Consider the following 17,622-nt stretch of genomic DNA (forward strand, 5'->3'; position numbering starts at 1 on the left):
TCTCTCCCTCTCCCCCTCTCCCTCTCCCTCCTTCCCTTTCCCTCTCCTTCTGCCTCTCTCTCTCTCTCTGAAGTGCTCCTACTTCTTCTCCGTCTTGGTAACTGAAGTTTCTTGCTGCTCTAGGGTTAGAGCTCATAGCAGAGAAAAGGATGGGGAGATAAGAAAGTTCTTACTTGACAAGGACTGTTGATGATCCAGTACTTAAAACTGGCCCTCTCCATTTGGCCTGTGTTTAAAACTGGCCCTTCTTCTAACAGGTGCTTCTTTGTTTCCCAAAGCTCCCTTGACCTGCAGAAGTGCATTTGTATTTGGTCATCCACAGCCTCAAGGAGTCATTCTGAAGTACACCCCTTGCTGCTTTTTGCTATGGTACCTACTTTCCAGCGGATGATCCTGAACAGGATCTAAGACAGCTAGTGCTATCTTGCATGGCTCAGATCTGGTCCAAGGGAAATACTTTACCTTCAAAAGCTCAGAGGGTAATGAGGACACAATTTTCAATCCCTGGGTAGCCCTTTGAAGCTCTTTGCCTTACACTTGCAGTAAGCAAACAACCCCATAGATCTTCTGGTCAGATTCACACAGCATGCTGGCAACTTGATCCAAAAACCTTCATCTTCAAAAATCTCCAACTCTTTTTGCCTTTGACGTGGATAAATGGTTATAAGAGTTACATAACCTTCCTGGCATGCTTCCTTTGAAAATGTTGCTTTATACCGTTGTATTTCACTTTGGAACATGGTGTCTAGTGTTCAGTACTTTAGTCAAAACTTGCATTTTAACTCCTATTCAAGGTAAAAGGGGAGAGGACCGCTTTGGGGATGCTTTGATTTCACAGACTATCACCCCAAAGTTGCTGGTGCTGCAGAGGAAAGGATGGTTTACACATGCAGGTGTTGTAATTGGGAGCCTCATGAATGCCCACCCTAATCACAAAGTAAAGCTGTAAATGTGAGTAGTGGTTTTTCCTCATAGGCAGTTTTTTTGGTCGTGGTTGTTTTTTTTGTTAAAGCAACTGACATAGCACTTGGGACTGATTTATGTTATTACTTTGGGAGATAAAATGTGTTTAAAAATAGTGTTCCCATGAAGTTAAAAAATGGTTAACTTTCATCAGTTGTAAGATGATCCTAGACTACCATGTGTGTTAAAATAAACTTGTCTCAAGACAAATTAAACAAAAATATTATGTATTGTGTTTAAATTTTTTTTTTTTGCATTTCAGGCATAACTTTTTAAAATGTGAAAACACACATAAATAAATGTGTACAGATATATACAACTCTGAGCTCATGCCAAAAATGTCTGTGACTGCCTTGTGATAGTTTTGGAGGTGGGTATCTGAGTATAATATGAATATGGGCTTGTCATTGGAATGCCATGGAAGCCTCCTGTGCTTGTTTTTGTAGATCCTAGATACTATTGTGAAAATTATACAGACCTATCAAAACTTGCTGAGAATTTTAAAACTTGATATATTATACATTTCTCTAATAATTCTTGATGTCAATTTGGTTGTTTTTTAAACTACGCTTGGTTGGCATGGCAGATTTAGGGTAGTCAAATCGTGAGATAATAAAATACCTATCTGTGCATCCATCCACCCAGGGGACTCCTGAAATATTCGAATTTAGTACTAAAATTGCCCTTAATTAAAAATAAATAATAACAATAATAAAAACCATGGCATTAATTTGAATTGAAAAATAAAGCAAAGTCTGTATTTTGGTTCCTAATTAGGAAAAACGAGAGAAAGATTTTAAGTCTTGAAATATTTTCTGTTTTATTACATTTTTATTATAAGTATATGGGGACAATATTAGTGAGGCCAGGGGCCTTACACTTTAGTGATTTTTTTTCTTTTCTCTCCTCTCATTTTGTCTTCCCTCCCCTCCACGCTTCTCCTTTCCTTTTCTTTGCTGATAGCGGGTGATGTGCTCCAAAGAGATGAAAATACCTGGAAAGATTCTGTGGACCAGTCAACTCTGAGCCAACTTGAGGATATGGGGGCAAGAGTCCAAAAGGAAAAGAGAGAGAGAGAGAGAGAGAGAGATGGATTCTTCTAAATTTTGTGCAACACCCATTAACACCCATGTAAACAGGGTTTAGCATTTAAACACATAGCATGGTGCATCAAGGTTGGTGAAAAGATGGTGTACAGGTAGGTCTGAAAAGGGGGGAAGTGCGTAATAAGTGCTACATTAGATAAAGCAAGGTTTAAAAGGGTGTTATAGAATTGGAAGCATCAAAATGGACTTATGACTTTAAAAAGCCCCCCTCTAAAGCTGAAAGAGTAGAAACGGTCCCTGGTGTCACACTACCCACAGCCGCAAGGTATGTGGGAAAATCTAACATGTCCTCTAGGTGCTGGGTTTTGATCTCTTCTGCTCTTCTCACGGAAAGGAACTCAGAGGGTAACCGGTACCAGATCTTGGGAAAACATTGAAAGGAGCTAAGAACGGGAAGGCATAGCTAAGAAATGTTTTCCAAAGTAGAGGAATTGTGACGCTTCCTACCAGATGTGAGAATGTATTATGAAGCTTGAGTAATTAAAAGTGTGGTTCCCCAGCAGACTTTTCCAAGGGATACCCCGCCCCAATGCAGATCACACTAAATTAGAACATAGTGTGTAGAACCGGAAGTATTAAAAACCAATGTGAAAGGGGAAACTAGATTTTTAGAGGAAAGTTGGGTTTAAAAACCTCACCTTGAGAAGGGTCTGCCCTTAACATTCACCTTGGTTTTCAGGAGTGAGGAAATTGACCTCATTTTCCCTTTACCCAAGTCAATTTTCATCCCTTTGGTGTCTCTTCACTCACTGGATCATTTAATTGCTTCATCCAGGTGGCTGGTAGGGATCACAGCTGCTCCTCACTGGACGCCCTCTGCTTCCAGCAATTATCCCTGTCTCCCCTCAGAGCAGCACCATATGCCAGAGTGGGGCTTGTGGGGGACCGGGGACAGGCTTTAGGAGAAGTTTTAATTTAGTGCCATCATTGAGAGTGATGCCCTTGTGTAAAAGGCTCATATAGAATACACGTACATACAAGAAGTTGTTATTGTTTTTGTTTTTAATGCTATTCCGTTTTTGTTGTACATTTCCCTGCGTCTTGCTATTTTCACTTAGCAGTACCTATGTAACCCTGCTAAAGAATTTTAGTGGTATTCTAAGTACAAAAGGAAGCTCTTGGAAGTTTTTGAACATGGCGGTATATTTTGTTCTTCAGAAGATTATTCCAAATTAAGTCCAACAGCATCTGTGATAAAACATCCCTAGACCCCAGTCTTCCAATCCCTGCTGAAACCACCGGTTCTCAGTTTCTTATACCAACACCTTAGGTTTTCTAGACTCCCCCACTGCTGACCCCCTCCTCCCAAATATTCTCACACCCAGACTGTCTGCCACCCAACCACCCCCTCCCCAAAGTTCCATCACTCACTGTTCTCTTTGTACTCACTTGTGATTTCTATATCTGAAGAAATGATTTCCTTTCAACTTTACTTCTTTGAAGTCCTAGTGCTTTGAATTACTTTCACTTCTTTTATTCTCGTGGAAAATTCCTCGTGGTTGTTTTCATGAGCATCAGTAACAGGGAGTTTGCTACCAGCAAGTATATCCTGCCAGTGTTGTCTCAGTGAATGGGTGACTTTAGAGTTTAAAAGAATCTGAGGAGTCGTATAAGATAATTGCCTGACCAAGGCAAGCATCTATTTTTAGGATTGTTCAAATGGTCATCAGATTAATACTTCTGGGACTGGGAACTTACTACCTCTGAGACCACTTTATTTTATCATCTGACAGTCTTGATTATTAGACTTTTTTCTTATATTTTGCCTTCTTCTAAAGGGTCACTCCTCTCAACCTCTAACTTGTGCCTCTAAAATCAGAGTATTTCCATTTTACTTCTTAATATCTAATTGTAATTTTCTAAAACCACAATGACTGTTTTCCCATAAGGCCTTTGCTCAGTTTAAAATTTTTTTATAGCTTTATCGAGGTATAACTGACATACAATAAACAGTACATACTTAAAGTGTAGAATTTGATGAGTCTTGACCTATTTATACACCTGTGAAACTATCATCACATTAAAAGTAATGAATATATCCATCACCCACCCCCAATTTCCTCTTGCCTCTTTATAGTGTCTCCTCTCTACCCCTCCCCTCTGCATCCCCAAAGGAAGCCTTAATCTAATTTTCGTTACTATAGATGATTTGTGTTTTCTATAATTTTATAAAGATGGAATTATACAGTATATACTCTTTTCTTGCCTGGTTACTTTCACTGAACATCCTTTCTTTGAGACTCATCCATGTTTTTGTGTTAATCAATAGTTCATCACTTTTTTTTTTTTTTTAATAAATTTATTTATTTATTTATTTTTGGCTGCGTTGGGTCTTCATTGCTGCACGCGGGCTTTCTTTAGTTGCAGCGAGCTGGGGCTACTTTTCGTTGCGTGTGCGTGCTTCTCATTGCGGTCTTGTTGTGGAGCACGGGCTCTAGGCGCGTGGGCTTCAGTAGTTGTGGCTCACGGGCTCTGGAGCGCAGCCTCAGTAGTTGTGGCTCACGGGCTTAGTTGCTCCGCTACATGTGGGATCTTCCTGCACCAGCGCTCGAACCCGTGTTCCCTCCATTGGCAGGCAGATTCTTAACCACTGCACCACCAGGGAAGCCCCCAGTTCATCACTTTTTATTGCTGAGTAATATTCTAATGAACAGATGTACCACAACTTGTTTATCCATTCACTTGCTTAAGGACATCTGGTTGTTTCCAGTTGTTGGCTGTTACAAATAAAGCTTCTATGAACATTTGTGTAAAAAAAAAAAAAAAAAAAAAAACTCACCTTGCATACTATATCAAAATAAATTTTAAAACTGAAACATAAGGAAAAAAAGAACATGGAAGTGAATTTAGCTCATTTTTTTCTAAGTAAAGGACTCTCTAAGCCTAAAAAGATACAGGGTAAGTCACAAAGGAAAAATATGCATGATTTGGCTGCAGAAAATTAAGTACTTTTGTGTCATAAGATATTATAAACCAAATTAAATGGAAAATGTAGAACTGGGAAGTGTTTTTGTAATACATGTGGCTGATAGCTTTAGAACTAACAACAAAAATAACATTTGTGATAATTCAATAAAAAATGCATATTAACCCAGTAGAAAAAGGACAAATGTCACAAATAATTGACAAGAGAAAAAATTACAGATGACTAATAAATGTATACTTAACCCTAAACATATAAAAATTTAGGTTTTTATGTTAATCAAAAAAAGGGAAAATAAAAATACCATACTCATTTGTGACCTACAAGATTGACAAAGGTTACAAATGGCAACACTTCATAAGGATACAACAGGAGAACGTTCCAGCCACTGCTGATGGGAATATGGTCTCTGCAGTCTTTTTTGGAGATGACTTTTGACCATCTGCATAAAGGACTTAGGTTATAATTATAAACTTTTTACCCAGTAACCCCGTTTTAGACTCGATCTGGTAAACATAATAAGAGAATATTTGAATATTAATATGCAAGAATATACATTACACTCACTATTGATGTGAAAAACTAAAACGTCTTAAGTGTTCAATACTGAGAGAATGGAAAAATAAATTATTGTTTATGTACTTATGTATTGTTAAGGCAGGAAAGATATTCAGTAAAGTGTTAAAAGTGGTTGTGTTTTAGGGGTAAGGATGGAATCAAGGTTTTATAGAAGGATGTATCTTATTTCCTTTTTATACTTTTGTAATTTGTTTTACCCCTCAAAATTAGTGTGTATTATTTCTAAAATTTCTAAAATTCAGAAAAAATAGAGATCACACTTAAAAATGTATATCTTTTGATATATATAATGAAGTGCAGAATTGGTAATGATAAAACGTTAGGTGAAAATAATCAGGGTATAAAATACATATGCGAGGGGCTTCCCTGGTGGTGCAGTGGTTAAGAATCCGCCTGCCAATCCAGGGGACACGGGTTCGAGCCCTGGTCTGGGAAGATCCCACATGCCATAGAGCAACTAAGCCTGTGCGCCACAACTACTGAGCCCGCGTGCTACAATTACTGAAGCCCGTGCGCCTAGAGCCCATGCTCTGCAACACGAGAAGCCACCACAATGAGAAGCCCTCGCACCACAACGAAGAGTAGCACCTGCTCGCCGCAACTAGAGAAAGCCCGCACACAACAACGAAGACCTAATGCAGCCAAAATAAATAAATAAATTTTAAAAAATACATATGCGATAAAATTATGATTTTGGTAAAATATAATTTGTGCAAAGACTAGCAGGAGAAACATCAAAATATCAGCCATAGTTCTTTCCTTCTTTTTATATATATTTCCCTATTTTCCCAATTATGGTTTAAATATTTTATTTATTTTTGGCTGCGTTGGGTCTTCATTGCTGCACGTGGGCTTTCTCTAGTTGCAGCAAGCAGGGGCTACTCTTCGTTGTGGTGCGCGTGCTTCTCACTGCGGTGGCTTCTCTTGTTGTGGAGCACGGACTCTAGGCATGCGGGCTTCAGTAGTTGTGGCACATGGGCTCAGTAGTTGTGGCTCACGGGCTCTAGAGCGCAGGCTCAGTAGTTGTGGCGCATGGGCTTAGTTGCTCCGCGGCATGTGGGATCTTCCCAGATCTGGGCTCGAACCCGTGCCCCCTGCATTGGCAGGCAGATTCTTAACCTCTGCGCCACCAGGGAAGTAAGTCACTCTCTGGGTATTTCTAATGTATGTTTATCAGGTCTCTTTCACTTTCGGTGATAAACAAAAATTTATTTTCCAAATAATAATGTCTCATCTCTATAGGGAACAAGTATTTTGATGAAACTGCAATTTGAAGCTTTTGGATTTTAAAACTGTGAACTCTACAAGGATATATAAAGACTGCTCTTTGTTGCATTCTTTTCCCACCCTATTCTAGGATTTGAACCTAAAATGAACGGAGTGAAAAAAGATATGACATGTAGATTCCAGACATTCTTTCCTAACCAGAATGATTTTTAACTGCTAATGTGAATTTTTCCCTCAAAATATGCCAACTCTCTTATTTATTACTTGATGCCTTCCGGATATTTTTTTAAAATACTCTTACTATCTTCTAATTTCTCTTCCTTTAAAAATGTGCCTCTGTGATTTGTAAATTAATCTGTTAACCCGGAGAATATTGTTTTATGTGACACTGAGCAAGTCATGTGAAGTTTTCTCCTTTTTATTCTTTGTAATAAAGCAGAATATTAAAAAAGAAAATCTGATAGGTCTAAAATAGATTAATAAGCATTTTAAACATTCATAAAGTTCTTTGAAACTTATAAGCCTATATTATCATGTATTATTGATGTTATCCTATTATTAAAACATACTTTCGCCGTCTACTGAAATATAGTCTATTTCAGTCTTCCTATTCTCTGAATGACTAAACATAGAGCAAATCCCTTTGGGACTTGTACTGTATTTTAACTTAGCAGTAATTACCTTAAATGGAAATGAAACACTAATAGTCTTGATCTGCAGGAATCAGTTTAACTCTAGAATGCAAGGGTTAATGGCCTCTGGTGCATCCCAAGTGTGAATAGAACGTTTGGGGAATAAGTTGGGCTTGTGTTGTATAATATTTATGGAAGTGACTTTGAAAGCTAGTAAAGTCAATTTTAACAATTTTAAATAAATACGAAGTTGGTTTTTTTCCTTATACAGTGAATAAATATAGTAAGTGCAGTATTATGGGACTGTTATATTTCATTTATTTTTATCACTATTGGATCATATGAGAATGATTCTAAGTTCTGTCGTGCATCTAAACCACTACCTAACTAGCAAGGGTAAAATGAAAAATCCTTGTATATGATTCTTCTCTGGCTTTTAGTTTGTCAGTACTGATAATTGTAGCAACTTTTGAAAAAAAGACTATGAAGAATAATAAGGGCTTTTATGGAGTGTGTGTGTGTGTGCATGCAGGTGTGCCTGCGTGTGTATGTCTTTTCCCTTTTCCTCTTCCTGATACATTTGGTTTGTGTGATTTGGTTACCTCAGACAGTTCTGGATATTCAGGTAAATTACTAAAGAAAAGGAGCAAAGTAATAACAGCTCTCAAAGGCATTACATTTTTATCTCCTCTATTCATTGAAGGCTGTAAAAGAAAACAATAAAGACATCTTGTTGGATAATATGCAACCTAGTCTCCTGGTAATATAACTTTTTTGAAACACACTAGGAAAATAATTCTCTCTATGTAATTGTTAGAAAAGAATGGGTTATACCTTACATTATAATTTGTGGTTCAGCTGTTAACTGAACAAAGCTCAAACAGAACAAAGTGGAAGGAAATCAGTATCTATTGTTCTAGGCATATTACTGCATTTCTCTCTCTCTTTTATATATATATATATACATATATATATATATATATATATACACACACACACAAATATATGTATATATATATACAAATTAATAATCGATTGGATACAGACGACTACCTTGCTAGCAAATGTTACCCTTCTTTCATAGAGGAAGAAAGTGAGTATTAGAGTCAGGATTCATATTAACCAATTTGTTTATTCTTTTAAAATAAGCTTTGGAACCTCCCTGTTGACTCAGTGGTTAAGAATCCACCTGCCAATGCAGGGGACACGGGTTCGAGCCCTGGTCCAGGAAGATCCCACATGCCGCGGAGCAACTAAGCCCGTGCGCCACAACTACTGAGCCCGAGTGCCACAACGACTGAAGCCCGCGTGCCTAGAGTCCGTGCTCTGCAACAAGAGAAGCCACCACGATGAGAAGCCCGCGCACCGCAACGAAGAGTAGCCCCTGCTCGCTGCAACTAGAGAAAGCCATGCAGCAATGAAGACCCAACACAGCCAAAAATAAAAATTAATTAATTAATAAAAAGAATAAGATTTATTGATGTATAATTGTGCAATAAAATTAATTCTAATGTATAATTTTGACAAGTGTATACGGCTAAGTAAGCATTACCATGATCAAAACATAAAGCTTGGGGACTTCCCTGGTGGTTCAGTGGTTACAACTTCACCTTCCAGTGCCGGGGCTGTGGGTTTGATCCCTCGTTGGGGAGCTAAGATCCCACATGCCTCGCGGCCAAAAAACCAAAACATATAACAGAAGCAATATTGTAACAAATTCAATAAAGACTTTAAAAAATGGTCCACATCGAAAAAAAAAATAAAGCTCTTTGTATCATCCCAAAAAATCCTCCTATGACCCTTTGCATTCAGTCTCTCCTTTGTGCTGGCCCCAGGAAACTCCTGATCTTTCCATGACATTAGTTTTGTCTTTGTCATATAGCATGTAGTTCTGCGTGTCTGGCTTCTTTCTCTTGCATTATTCATTTAAGAATCATCTATGCTTCAAGTATATCAGTATTTCTTTTTATGGCTGAGTAGTATTCCTTTGTATAGTTATACCATTTGTTTATTCATTTGTTACTTGAGGCACATTTGGTTTGTTTCCAGTTTTAACCAGTTTATTTTAAGGACCATGTTCCTTACCCTGTATCAAGCTGCCTTTGCAGGAGTGACTGGGCAGAGAATCTGTTATAAATGTTAGTAATTAGTCCTTGAGATTGATCCTCTTTGGTGAAGCAAAATTAACCTTTTTGCCTGACCTTTAGAACATGCATTGCTGTATGGGTTCGGGTTCACTTCACAATTCTCCAAAGTTGCCTTTATTCCTCAGGCCAACCTGTTCTCAGGAAGCACCATATTCTGGTGACTAGGGCTGCTTTTGTTTGGACCCCTGGGCTTTTCATCTGGGGATAGGGGCCCAGCAGGCATGGAACAGCAGAGCCGATGAAGTATCTTTTGTACTAAGTTATGGACTTTCCAGTGAGTTGGAATTCCCTGTTCTCCACCTACCTGCGGGCCTGGGCAAGTTACCTAATCCCTCTGGATCTCTGTGTCTTCATCTCTCAAACTGAGGTTGGATGAAATCAATGGTTTACAATCCATGTCCCACCGGGTCACTTAGACGCAGCTACGGAGACCAATGGCAGTAGGAGAGGTGATTCTGGGCTGCTGATTATCCATGCTTCGACAAGAGGACAGCTGTGTGTGTGTGTGTGTGTGTGTGTTTGTGTGTGTGTGTTTGTGTGTGTGCACCCTCACTCCACCTCTCCCTCTCTGCCCTGATTCTATACTTTTTTTTTTTTTTTTTTAATTTTTTGCCCGTGCCACGTGGCATGTGGGATCTTACTTCCCTGACCAGAGATCGAACCCCAAACTCCCTGCAGTGGAAGCGCAGAGTCTTAACCACTGGACCGCCAGGGAAGTCCCTGCCCTGATTCTAAATCAGATTTTGTTTGAACAAAAGATTCTACATCTAAAAACAGTTGGAAAAACACTGGACCAAATAGTCCTTAAGGTTCCTTCCTGCTCTAACTTTCCATGAGCATATGAAAGCAGTTTTTTAAAATTAATTTATTTTTATTTTTGGCTGTGTTGGGTCTTCGTTTCTGTGCGAGGGCTTTCTCTAGTTGCGGCGAGCGGGGACCACTCTTCATCGCGGTGCGCGGGCCTCTCACTATCGCGGCCTCTCTTGTTGCGGAGCACAGGCTCCAGACGCGCAGGCTCAGTAGTTGTGGCTCACGGGCCCAGTTGCTCCGCGGCATGTGGGATCCTCCCCGACCAGGGCTCGAACCCGCGTCCCCTGCATTGGCAGGCAGATTCTCAACCTCTGCGCCACCAGGGAAGCCCGAAAGCAGTTTTAAAGATAGAGAATCTCACTGTCTTTAATTAAAATGTAATCTTTAAAATTTGCTGCAAAACATTGGTTGATTCGAAATTTCAGAAAGAGCCTCAAAGAGAAAAATCCAGGTCAGAATCTATGACTGAGTCCTTGGAAATGGCAAAGCTATAAGGCACACTGCATGGTTTCTATGCTTTTCAGCAAAAAAAAATCTAACATGAAATTTCCTCTTGATTCCAATTTAAAAAACCATTTTTTCTTTTTCTTCTTCTGAGGTAAGTGTAAGATAGTGTTTACAATCCGAAGTCACTAGAATATTCTTCAGAGCAGAAAAGTACTATTCCTTCCAGACTCCAGGAAGTTCATATTTTTCCATCTGTACTTCTTCTCTTAGAAATTTATGATGTCATTGATAGGACACATCTGCTATTTCCTGTTTCTTTTCCTTTATGACAGTCTATGAATAAGGTGTCTGGACCCCAGAGACAGAAGATGAATGTTTGGCTACAAGGTTTGCTTTTCTTTGCGTTCCTTTTACTCCATATTTTAGGGCACTTATTTAAATCAGTGTTCAGTATGCAGTAATTAAGTGATTGCTGCACATTTCAACACTGTCCATTTATTGGTGGGCTACCCATGAATGTCATAACTTCAAGAGACTATCACTCTTGAGTAGTTCTGTCCAAGAGAACTTTCTGTGACGACAGAAATGGTCTCTTTTTGCTGAGCCACCAGCCACATGTGCTACTTGAAATGTGCCTCAAGTGACTAATGAACTAAGTATTTAATGTTAATTAAACGTAAGTCAACAGATGTGGCAAATGGCTACCCTACTGGCCAGTGTAGTTCAATGAAATTGGTAAAATAGTCCTATGCTTAGAGAGAAGAAGGTATTAAATTGTTTTTTATTGTTGGCATTTTTATGGTCAGAAATAGATGGCAGATTTTTACCCTTAAAATTTTTTAATTAAAAGTTTCTTCAGTGCCTGGCACATAAAAGAATCATAAATGATCGGATGGTAATAATAAGTTTCCTGTCACCTCCATCCTAGGTCTCACCTGCTCATGAATCCTGGGTGAGGTCACTTTAGCAATTTTTTTCCTGAGATTGCCAGATGTGTAGACACACCTTCACAGCTGCCATGGTCTTTCTGGGAGTTAAGAGCTAAGAGGGAGTCTCTCATTATGTGTGCTGCTGCCTTCTGATTTCCTATGCTTCTTCTTTGCTCAGCAGACCCTCAGTCATGGCTATGGCTTTCCAAATCCAGCCTTTACTTCACACTGCTCCAAGCCCTGGCCACCCCAGTATGCCTCCCATAAGCTCCCCTAGAGCCCTTAGATGTCTGTGTCCATCTGGACCACTCTACTTGCTGATGTGACCTTGCTTGGGCCCCGTGTTCACTTATGGCTCCTCAAACAGGCATCACCAAAGTGGAGTGTGATTGACTTAGGGGTCAGAGGCATGCCATAGGACCCAGTTGAAGGGACTGAGAATGCATCACTTAGAGAATGTCATTATATAGATACCATTTATCATATATACATTTATATTGTTCCAGGTACTGGGCAAAGTGCTCTTAACTCTCATTGAATCCCCATAGCAGTTGCATGTTCTATTTTCACACATCTTAGATGTGCTCTTAGGCTCAGAGAAGTTAAGTGACTTTCCTAAAGTCACACAGTTAGCAAGAGGCAAAGCTACGATTTCTTATCTACACTCTTTGGCTTTCAAGCATATAGTCTTAACCACAATACAATTCATTACAGAAGAGGGATAGTTCTTCAAAATCAACGCAGAGGGCAAATCTAAAAGGAACTGTATTTTAGGTGACTATAAAGAAGGTTTTTCTAATAATTCAAGCTCTTCAACTCCAAAGTACGCGGTGTCCCTCATTAGCAGCTCACAATCTTCGTGCTGGAGGATCAGAAACTGGTAAAAAGCATTCTGGAATAAGTGTCTGGAATCATCACATGTGGTAAATGAGCTCTCTGGGTCTTTCCAATTCAAATTTCTTCTGAATATGATTTCTTCTCTTGAGGGCATTTATTGACAATTTATTTCCATTTGACTACTTTTTAATTTTCCGTGCAGTTCATAAAGACCATTCTTTTTCTGTGTAAAATCAGAGTGTAATTTATTCATTACTCAAACTGGCATAAGCAGGCTATTCTCTTCCTGTAGGCAGTCCAGTATAGGAGCCCACATCATGTTTCACCGGGGAATGAAGAATGGCCTGGGACTTCCCCGGTGGCGCAGTGGTTAAGAATCCGCCTGCCAATGCAGGAGACACGGGTTCGAGCCCTGGTCCGGGAAGATCCCACATGCCCGGAGCAACTAAGTCCGTGCGCCACAACTGCTGAGCACACGTGCCACAACTACTGAAGCGCACTCACCACAACAAAGAGTAGCCCCTGCTCACTGCAACTAGAGGAAGCCCGTGCGCAGCAACGAAGACCCAATGCAGCCAAAAGAAATCCCCCAAAACAAAAAAACATTCAAAGGCCAATACACATTTACGGTTAAAAAATTTCACAGGACACATCAAAATGGGTCAGTTCCATAACGGAGACACAGTAGGCATACTTTTATTTGTTAACAGCATTACATTAGCACATGTGAATGTTTCTATTAGTTATTATTACAAGCGGTACTCCTCAATTTCTCCTAACAAAAGTGAACGTGTGTGGGACTTCCCTGGTGGTCCAGTGGTTAAGACTCTGTGCTTCCAATGCAGGGGGCCTGGGTTTGAACCCTGGTTGGGGAACTAAGATCCCACATACCAAGAGGCAAAAAAAAAAAAAAAAAAAGTGAACGTGTGGTGGTAACGGGAACAATAGAAAAACACTTCACAATGAGACCATTTCTTCTCCTGGACATGACCATGTTTTCTTAGTTTGTAATCCAGCTTCTAACAATTTGGTCAGTGGATCATCTTGGAGAAGCAAGGCCCTAGCACTTGGAGGGCTGTAATTGTAACCGAGCAGGACACTATGGGGCCTTTCTGGGACAGACCCCCCTCCGCCATAGCTTCTGCTTTAGTTCCTCTCTGAAGTACCTAGATAATTTGTATCTGATGCATATTTCCTGAGTTTTTCAGATGCTAAAACCACTACCAAATGGAAGAAATTAACTACTTGATGATCATGAGCATTAGCTCCAGACCTTCTGGCACCTAAGGATTGATCACCATCAACCAATCAGAGAACTGTGCACGAGCTGATCACATACCCTGGGACGCCCCTCCCTCACCTGGCCCTTACAAAGGCTTTGCTACAATCCTTTGGAGTGGTCTGGGTTTTTGGGCACGAGCTACCTATTCTTGCTTCACCCTGCAATACACCTTTCTCTGCTCCCAACTCAGACGTTTCAGTATCATTTGGCCTCACTGTGCGTCAGGCACATGAACTTGCATTTTGTAACTTAAATAGTTCTATGAACAGCATCTCCTATCTTGGGGGTATTTTCCAAGCTAAAACAGAATGAACCTCGCTAACAATTAAGCAGGCGTCCTCTGTGTTAGCTCACACCGGATCTCTGGGGCACGTGTGCTGATTTCTGCACTTGTAACTCTTGGCACCTTCTCTGGGCGAGAGGCTGATTTATCTCCATCACTCAAGCTAGGGCCCAACACCAGGCACGTGGTACGTGCTCAAGGCTAATGGAAGAAAGCTTTGGACGCTTTAGGCTTCCAAGGGACAGAAAAGCAGCATGCCTGAAAAATAAGTTTTTCTGGATTCTAACCCGTGTTAATTCACTTTGAGGCAAAGCCAGATTTTGCCCCTCTACTGAGCCCAGGATTTTCTTTTTCCCTCCCAAGGCTCCTGAATACACCTTAAAAGGAAGATGGAGCGTAAATCCGGCCAAGGAGTGGCTGCCATTCACTTGGGAGGCCTTGGTGCTTTCTGCCCTTTGTCCGCCTGCTAATCTCTGCCAGCCCCGGGCCCCGCGCTGTCCTGTGAAGCCGTGAGCCTGAGCTTTTAGGAGGAGGGGGCGGGGGGTACTGAAAAGCGGCGGAACCAAAGGCGAGGGAGCCGCGCTGCCGGGGGGAAGGAGGAGCCACGGGACCGGCAGGCCTAGCTCCGAGGCGGCGGCGGCGGCGGCGGCGGCGGCGTGGGGATGGAGGCCCTGCGGGTCCTGGAGCTGTACAGCGGCATTGGGGGTATGCACCAGGCGCTGAGAGGTAAGAGGGCACAGGCCGCCTCCTCCCTCGCGCGTTGTTGGTGGTCAGAGCTCGGGCTCCTGGGAGGGGCGGAGCGGCGAGACACTAGGGGCGGAGACTGCAGGGGAAACTCTGTGTGTGTGTGCGCGCGCGCGTGTGTGTGTGTGTGTGTGTGTGTGGGCGGGGGAGTTGCTCGGTTGTCGTAGAAACCGTCGGCTCGGCGCCCCAGCCGCCCCTGCGGGCGGAGGCTCCCTTCCTCCCGCCTCGAGCCTGGTCCGAAGGGCGGGCGGGGCACCTACCAGGACCCAGTTTCTGAGTCCTGATCCTTAAGGCTTGGCTGTGAAGTCAAACCAAAACGGTACCGCCAAAGGGGGAGGGGTGAGCCCCCTGCCCTGTGCCGAGCCCCAGTTCGGTATGGCTGTCACCAGCGGCGTGGAAGCTCGGTCCTTCACCCTCGAGGAGGTCACAGCGGGGGAGGGGAGGTCACTGGGCTGGGTTCTGCCGGTGCGGGACGAATCTTCAAAGGTATAACGACAGTGCCACGTAGAAGTTAGTGAACACTCAGCCGAACTGTAGGGGAATCCTGGAGAAAAATCCCGGTCAGTTCTGATCATTGAGAAGAAACATCTTGTCTTGTTACTTCATGTCTGGATACGTTTAGGCGCCAGAAGCCCTGAGTTCAAGCTTAGTTGCCGTGTGACCTTAACATTTTTGAGCCTGTTTCCTGGTTTTACAACGTGAAAAGTAATTCAGAGATGGAGAATTATGAGGATTAAAGAAAAAGTGGGGAAAACCTTTAATAATGCCTGGTACATTGTAACCACTCACAATATTATAAAGTATTGTCACGATTTTATGTATCTTTTCCATGTTGAGGTTTTTAGATTTCTTTGGTGCTAAGTTGGAACTGCAAGGTTTATTTTCAGTGATATTCACTCAAAAATATTTATTGAGCTCCTCTTATGTTCCAGGTACTGTGCTAGGCCTTGGAGGTATAGAGTGACAAATAGATTTGGAATGCACATGTTTATTCTTAAATTACTATGACAACGGCAAAACTGAAACTTCCCTGCTTCCTTTTTTTTAGTACCAAAGATAACAAGAGACTAATACCGTAACATACGGACAGTATGTAATGAGTTGAGCACATAAATTTTCTGAGCATATATATTGAGTTTTGATTCTAGAAGAGGTTAGTGATTCTTAAATTTTTATTGCCTACCAATTATTTGATGGCTCTCTATGTTCAGTTCCTATACCAAAATTTACCAGTAGGAAAACAGAACAAAACTTTAACATTATTTGCTCTCTTAGTTAATTTTCTAGGATTGTATAATGTCAGCATTTTCTCCATATCTTGAAACCCCTTAATGAACATGATTTTAACGGTTATGTAGTGCTTTATCACAAGCTATAATTCAGCTACTCCTTAAGTGTTGAATGTTAGATATTTCCCCCCATTTTTTTTGCAAGTACAAATGTGCTGCAATTAATTATTGAACATAAACCTTGATTTTTCTCTTTAGTGTGTTTTCTAGAAGTCAAATTAATTAATAAAAGACTATGTGCTAGGTACTAAGTCAAAAATTATGAGAATTTTTAAAGACTTTTGGTAACGTAGCAGATTGCTTCTCAGAGGTTTCTGAGTGCCTCCTCAAACTACATATTCCTCAGGGTTTGTATTACCATTTTTAACCTTTGTGAATTTGATAAGAGAAATTGTATAATTTTAATCTGCATCTTTTGGGGGGTTAATGAAATAGTTAGATATTTTCCCTCCTACTAGTCAATGCACCCCGAATTTGTACACATATTTCTATTGCTACTGCTACCATCCCAAATCTAAGCTATATCATGTTTCACTTAAATTATTAAAAACAGTTTCCCAACTGCTCCCCTGCTTCCTTCCCAGCTGCTTCCACTCTGCTTTCCTACTCCATCCTTTCTCCACATAGCAACAAAGTGATCTCTTACCCAGTAAACTGGATCGTGTCACTCCTCTGCTTCAGTGGTTTCCCTCTGAGGTTAGAATCACAGCCCCCTCTTCTTAGTAGGCCTGTGAGATCTGGCTCTGTCCACCTCTTCAACCTGCTCTCTCCCCTGCTTCTCTTTTCCAGGCTTGCAGGTCTTCTTTCTCTGTGTTGCCAGTATTGTAACCTAGGTCTCTTTTTTTTTTTTAATTAAAAAAAAGTTTTTAAATTTTTTGCCCACGTGGCATGTGGGATCTTAGTTGAAGCCGGAGTCTTAGCCACTGGACCACCAGGGAAGTCCCTGTAACCTAGGTCTCTTAACCCGACCTCTTAACGATGCTATCTATGTTGCCATTTTTCTAGTTAGATCCACTAATTGAATCTATATCTTAAATAATGAGAAGCAGCCAACAGGAATAATACTGGATTTAAATTTTGGCAAATTTCTAGATAAGGTTTATGATTGAATTTTTTCTGCTGTAAAATATACATAACAAAATGTGCCATTTTAACCATTTTTAAGTGTATTCGGTAGCTTAAGTACTACATTCACAGTGTTGTGCAATCATCACTATTGTCTGTTTCCAGAACTTTTTCATCATCGCAAACAGAAACTCTATACTCTAAATAACTGCTCCCCATCTCCTCTCCCCCAGCCCCCGGTGACCACTATTCTGCTTTGTCTCTACTAATTTGTCTTTACTGGGTACCTTATATAAGTGCAATTATACAATATTTGTCCTTTTGTGTCTGGCTTATTTCACTTAGGGTGATGTTTTCAA

General features: G+C 40.9%; 1 protein-coding gene and 1 long non-coding RNA gene across 5 annotated transcripts in view; both read left to right on the forward strand.

Annotated features, from left to right (window-relative positions):
- The first annotated feature begins 1,265 nt into the window (after window positions 1-1,265).
- LOC132356883 (uncharacterized) lies at window positions 1,266-8,856 on the forward strand. The gene is made up of 3 exons (XR_009500136.1): window positions 1,266-1,333; window positions 1,927-2,161; window positions 8,580-8,856. It is a non-coding gene; the product is annotated as an uncharacterized LOC132356883 (long non-coding RNA).
- Window positions 8,857-14,782: 5,926 nt separating this feature from the next.
- The window catches only part of TRDMT1 (tRNA aspartic acid methyltransferase 1), a 67,093-nt gene continuing 64,253 nt past the window's right edge, over window positions 14,783-17,622 (forward strand). For 3 of the 4 annotated variants that reach the window (XM_059915270.1, XM_059915271.1, XM_059915272.1), the window contains exon 1: window positions 14,783-14,891. In XM_059915270.1, the coding sequence (XP_059771253.1) occupies window positions 14,828-14,891 (64 nt within the window). In that variant the 5' untranslated portion in view covers window positions 14,783-14,827. Of the gene's footprint in view, window positions 14,892-15,206; window positions 15,470-17,622 lie in introns of those variants that run through there. The other variant, XM_059915273.1, reaches the window with a different exon arrangement.

Source organism: Balaenoptera ricei, chromosome 2, assembly GCF_028023285.1.
Source record: "Balaenoptera ricei isolate mBalRic1 chromosome 2, mBalRic1.hap2, whole genome shotgun sequence".
NCBI classification, from domain to species: domain Eukaryota; kingdom Metazoa; phylum Chordata; class Mammalia; order Artiodactyla; family Balaenopteridae; genus Balaenoptera; species Balaenoptera ricei.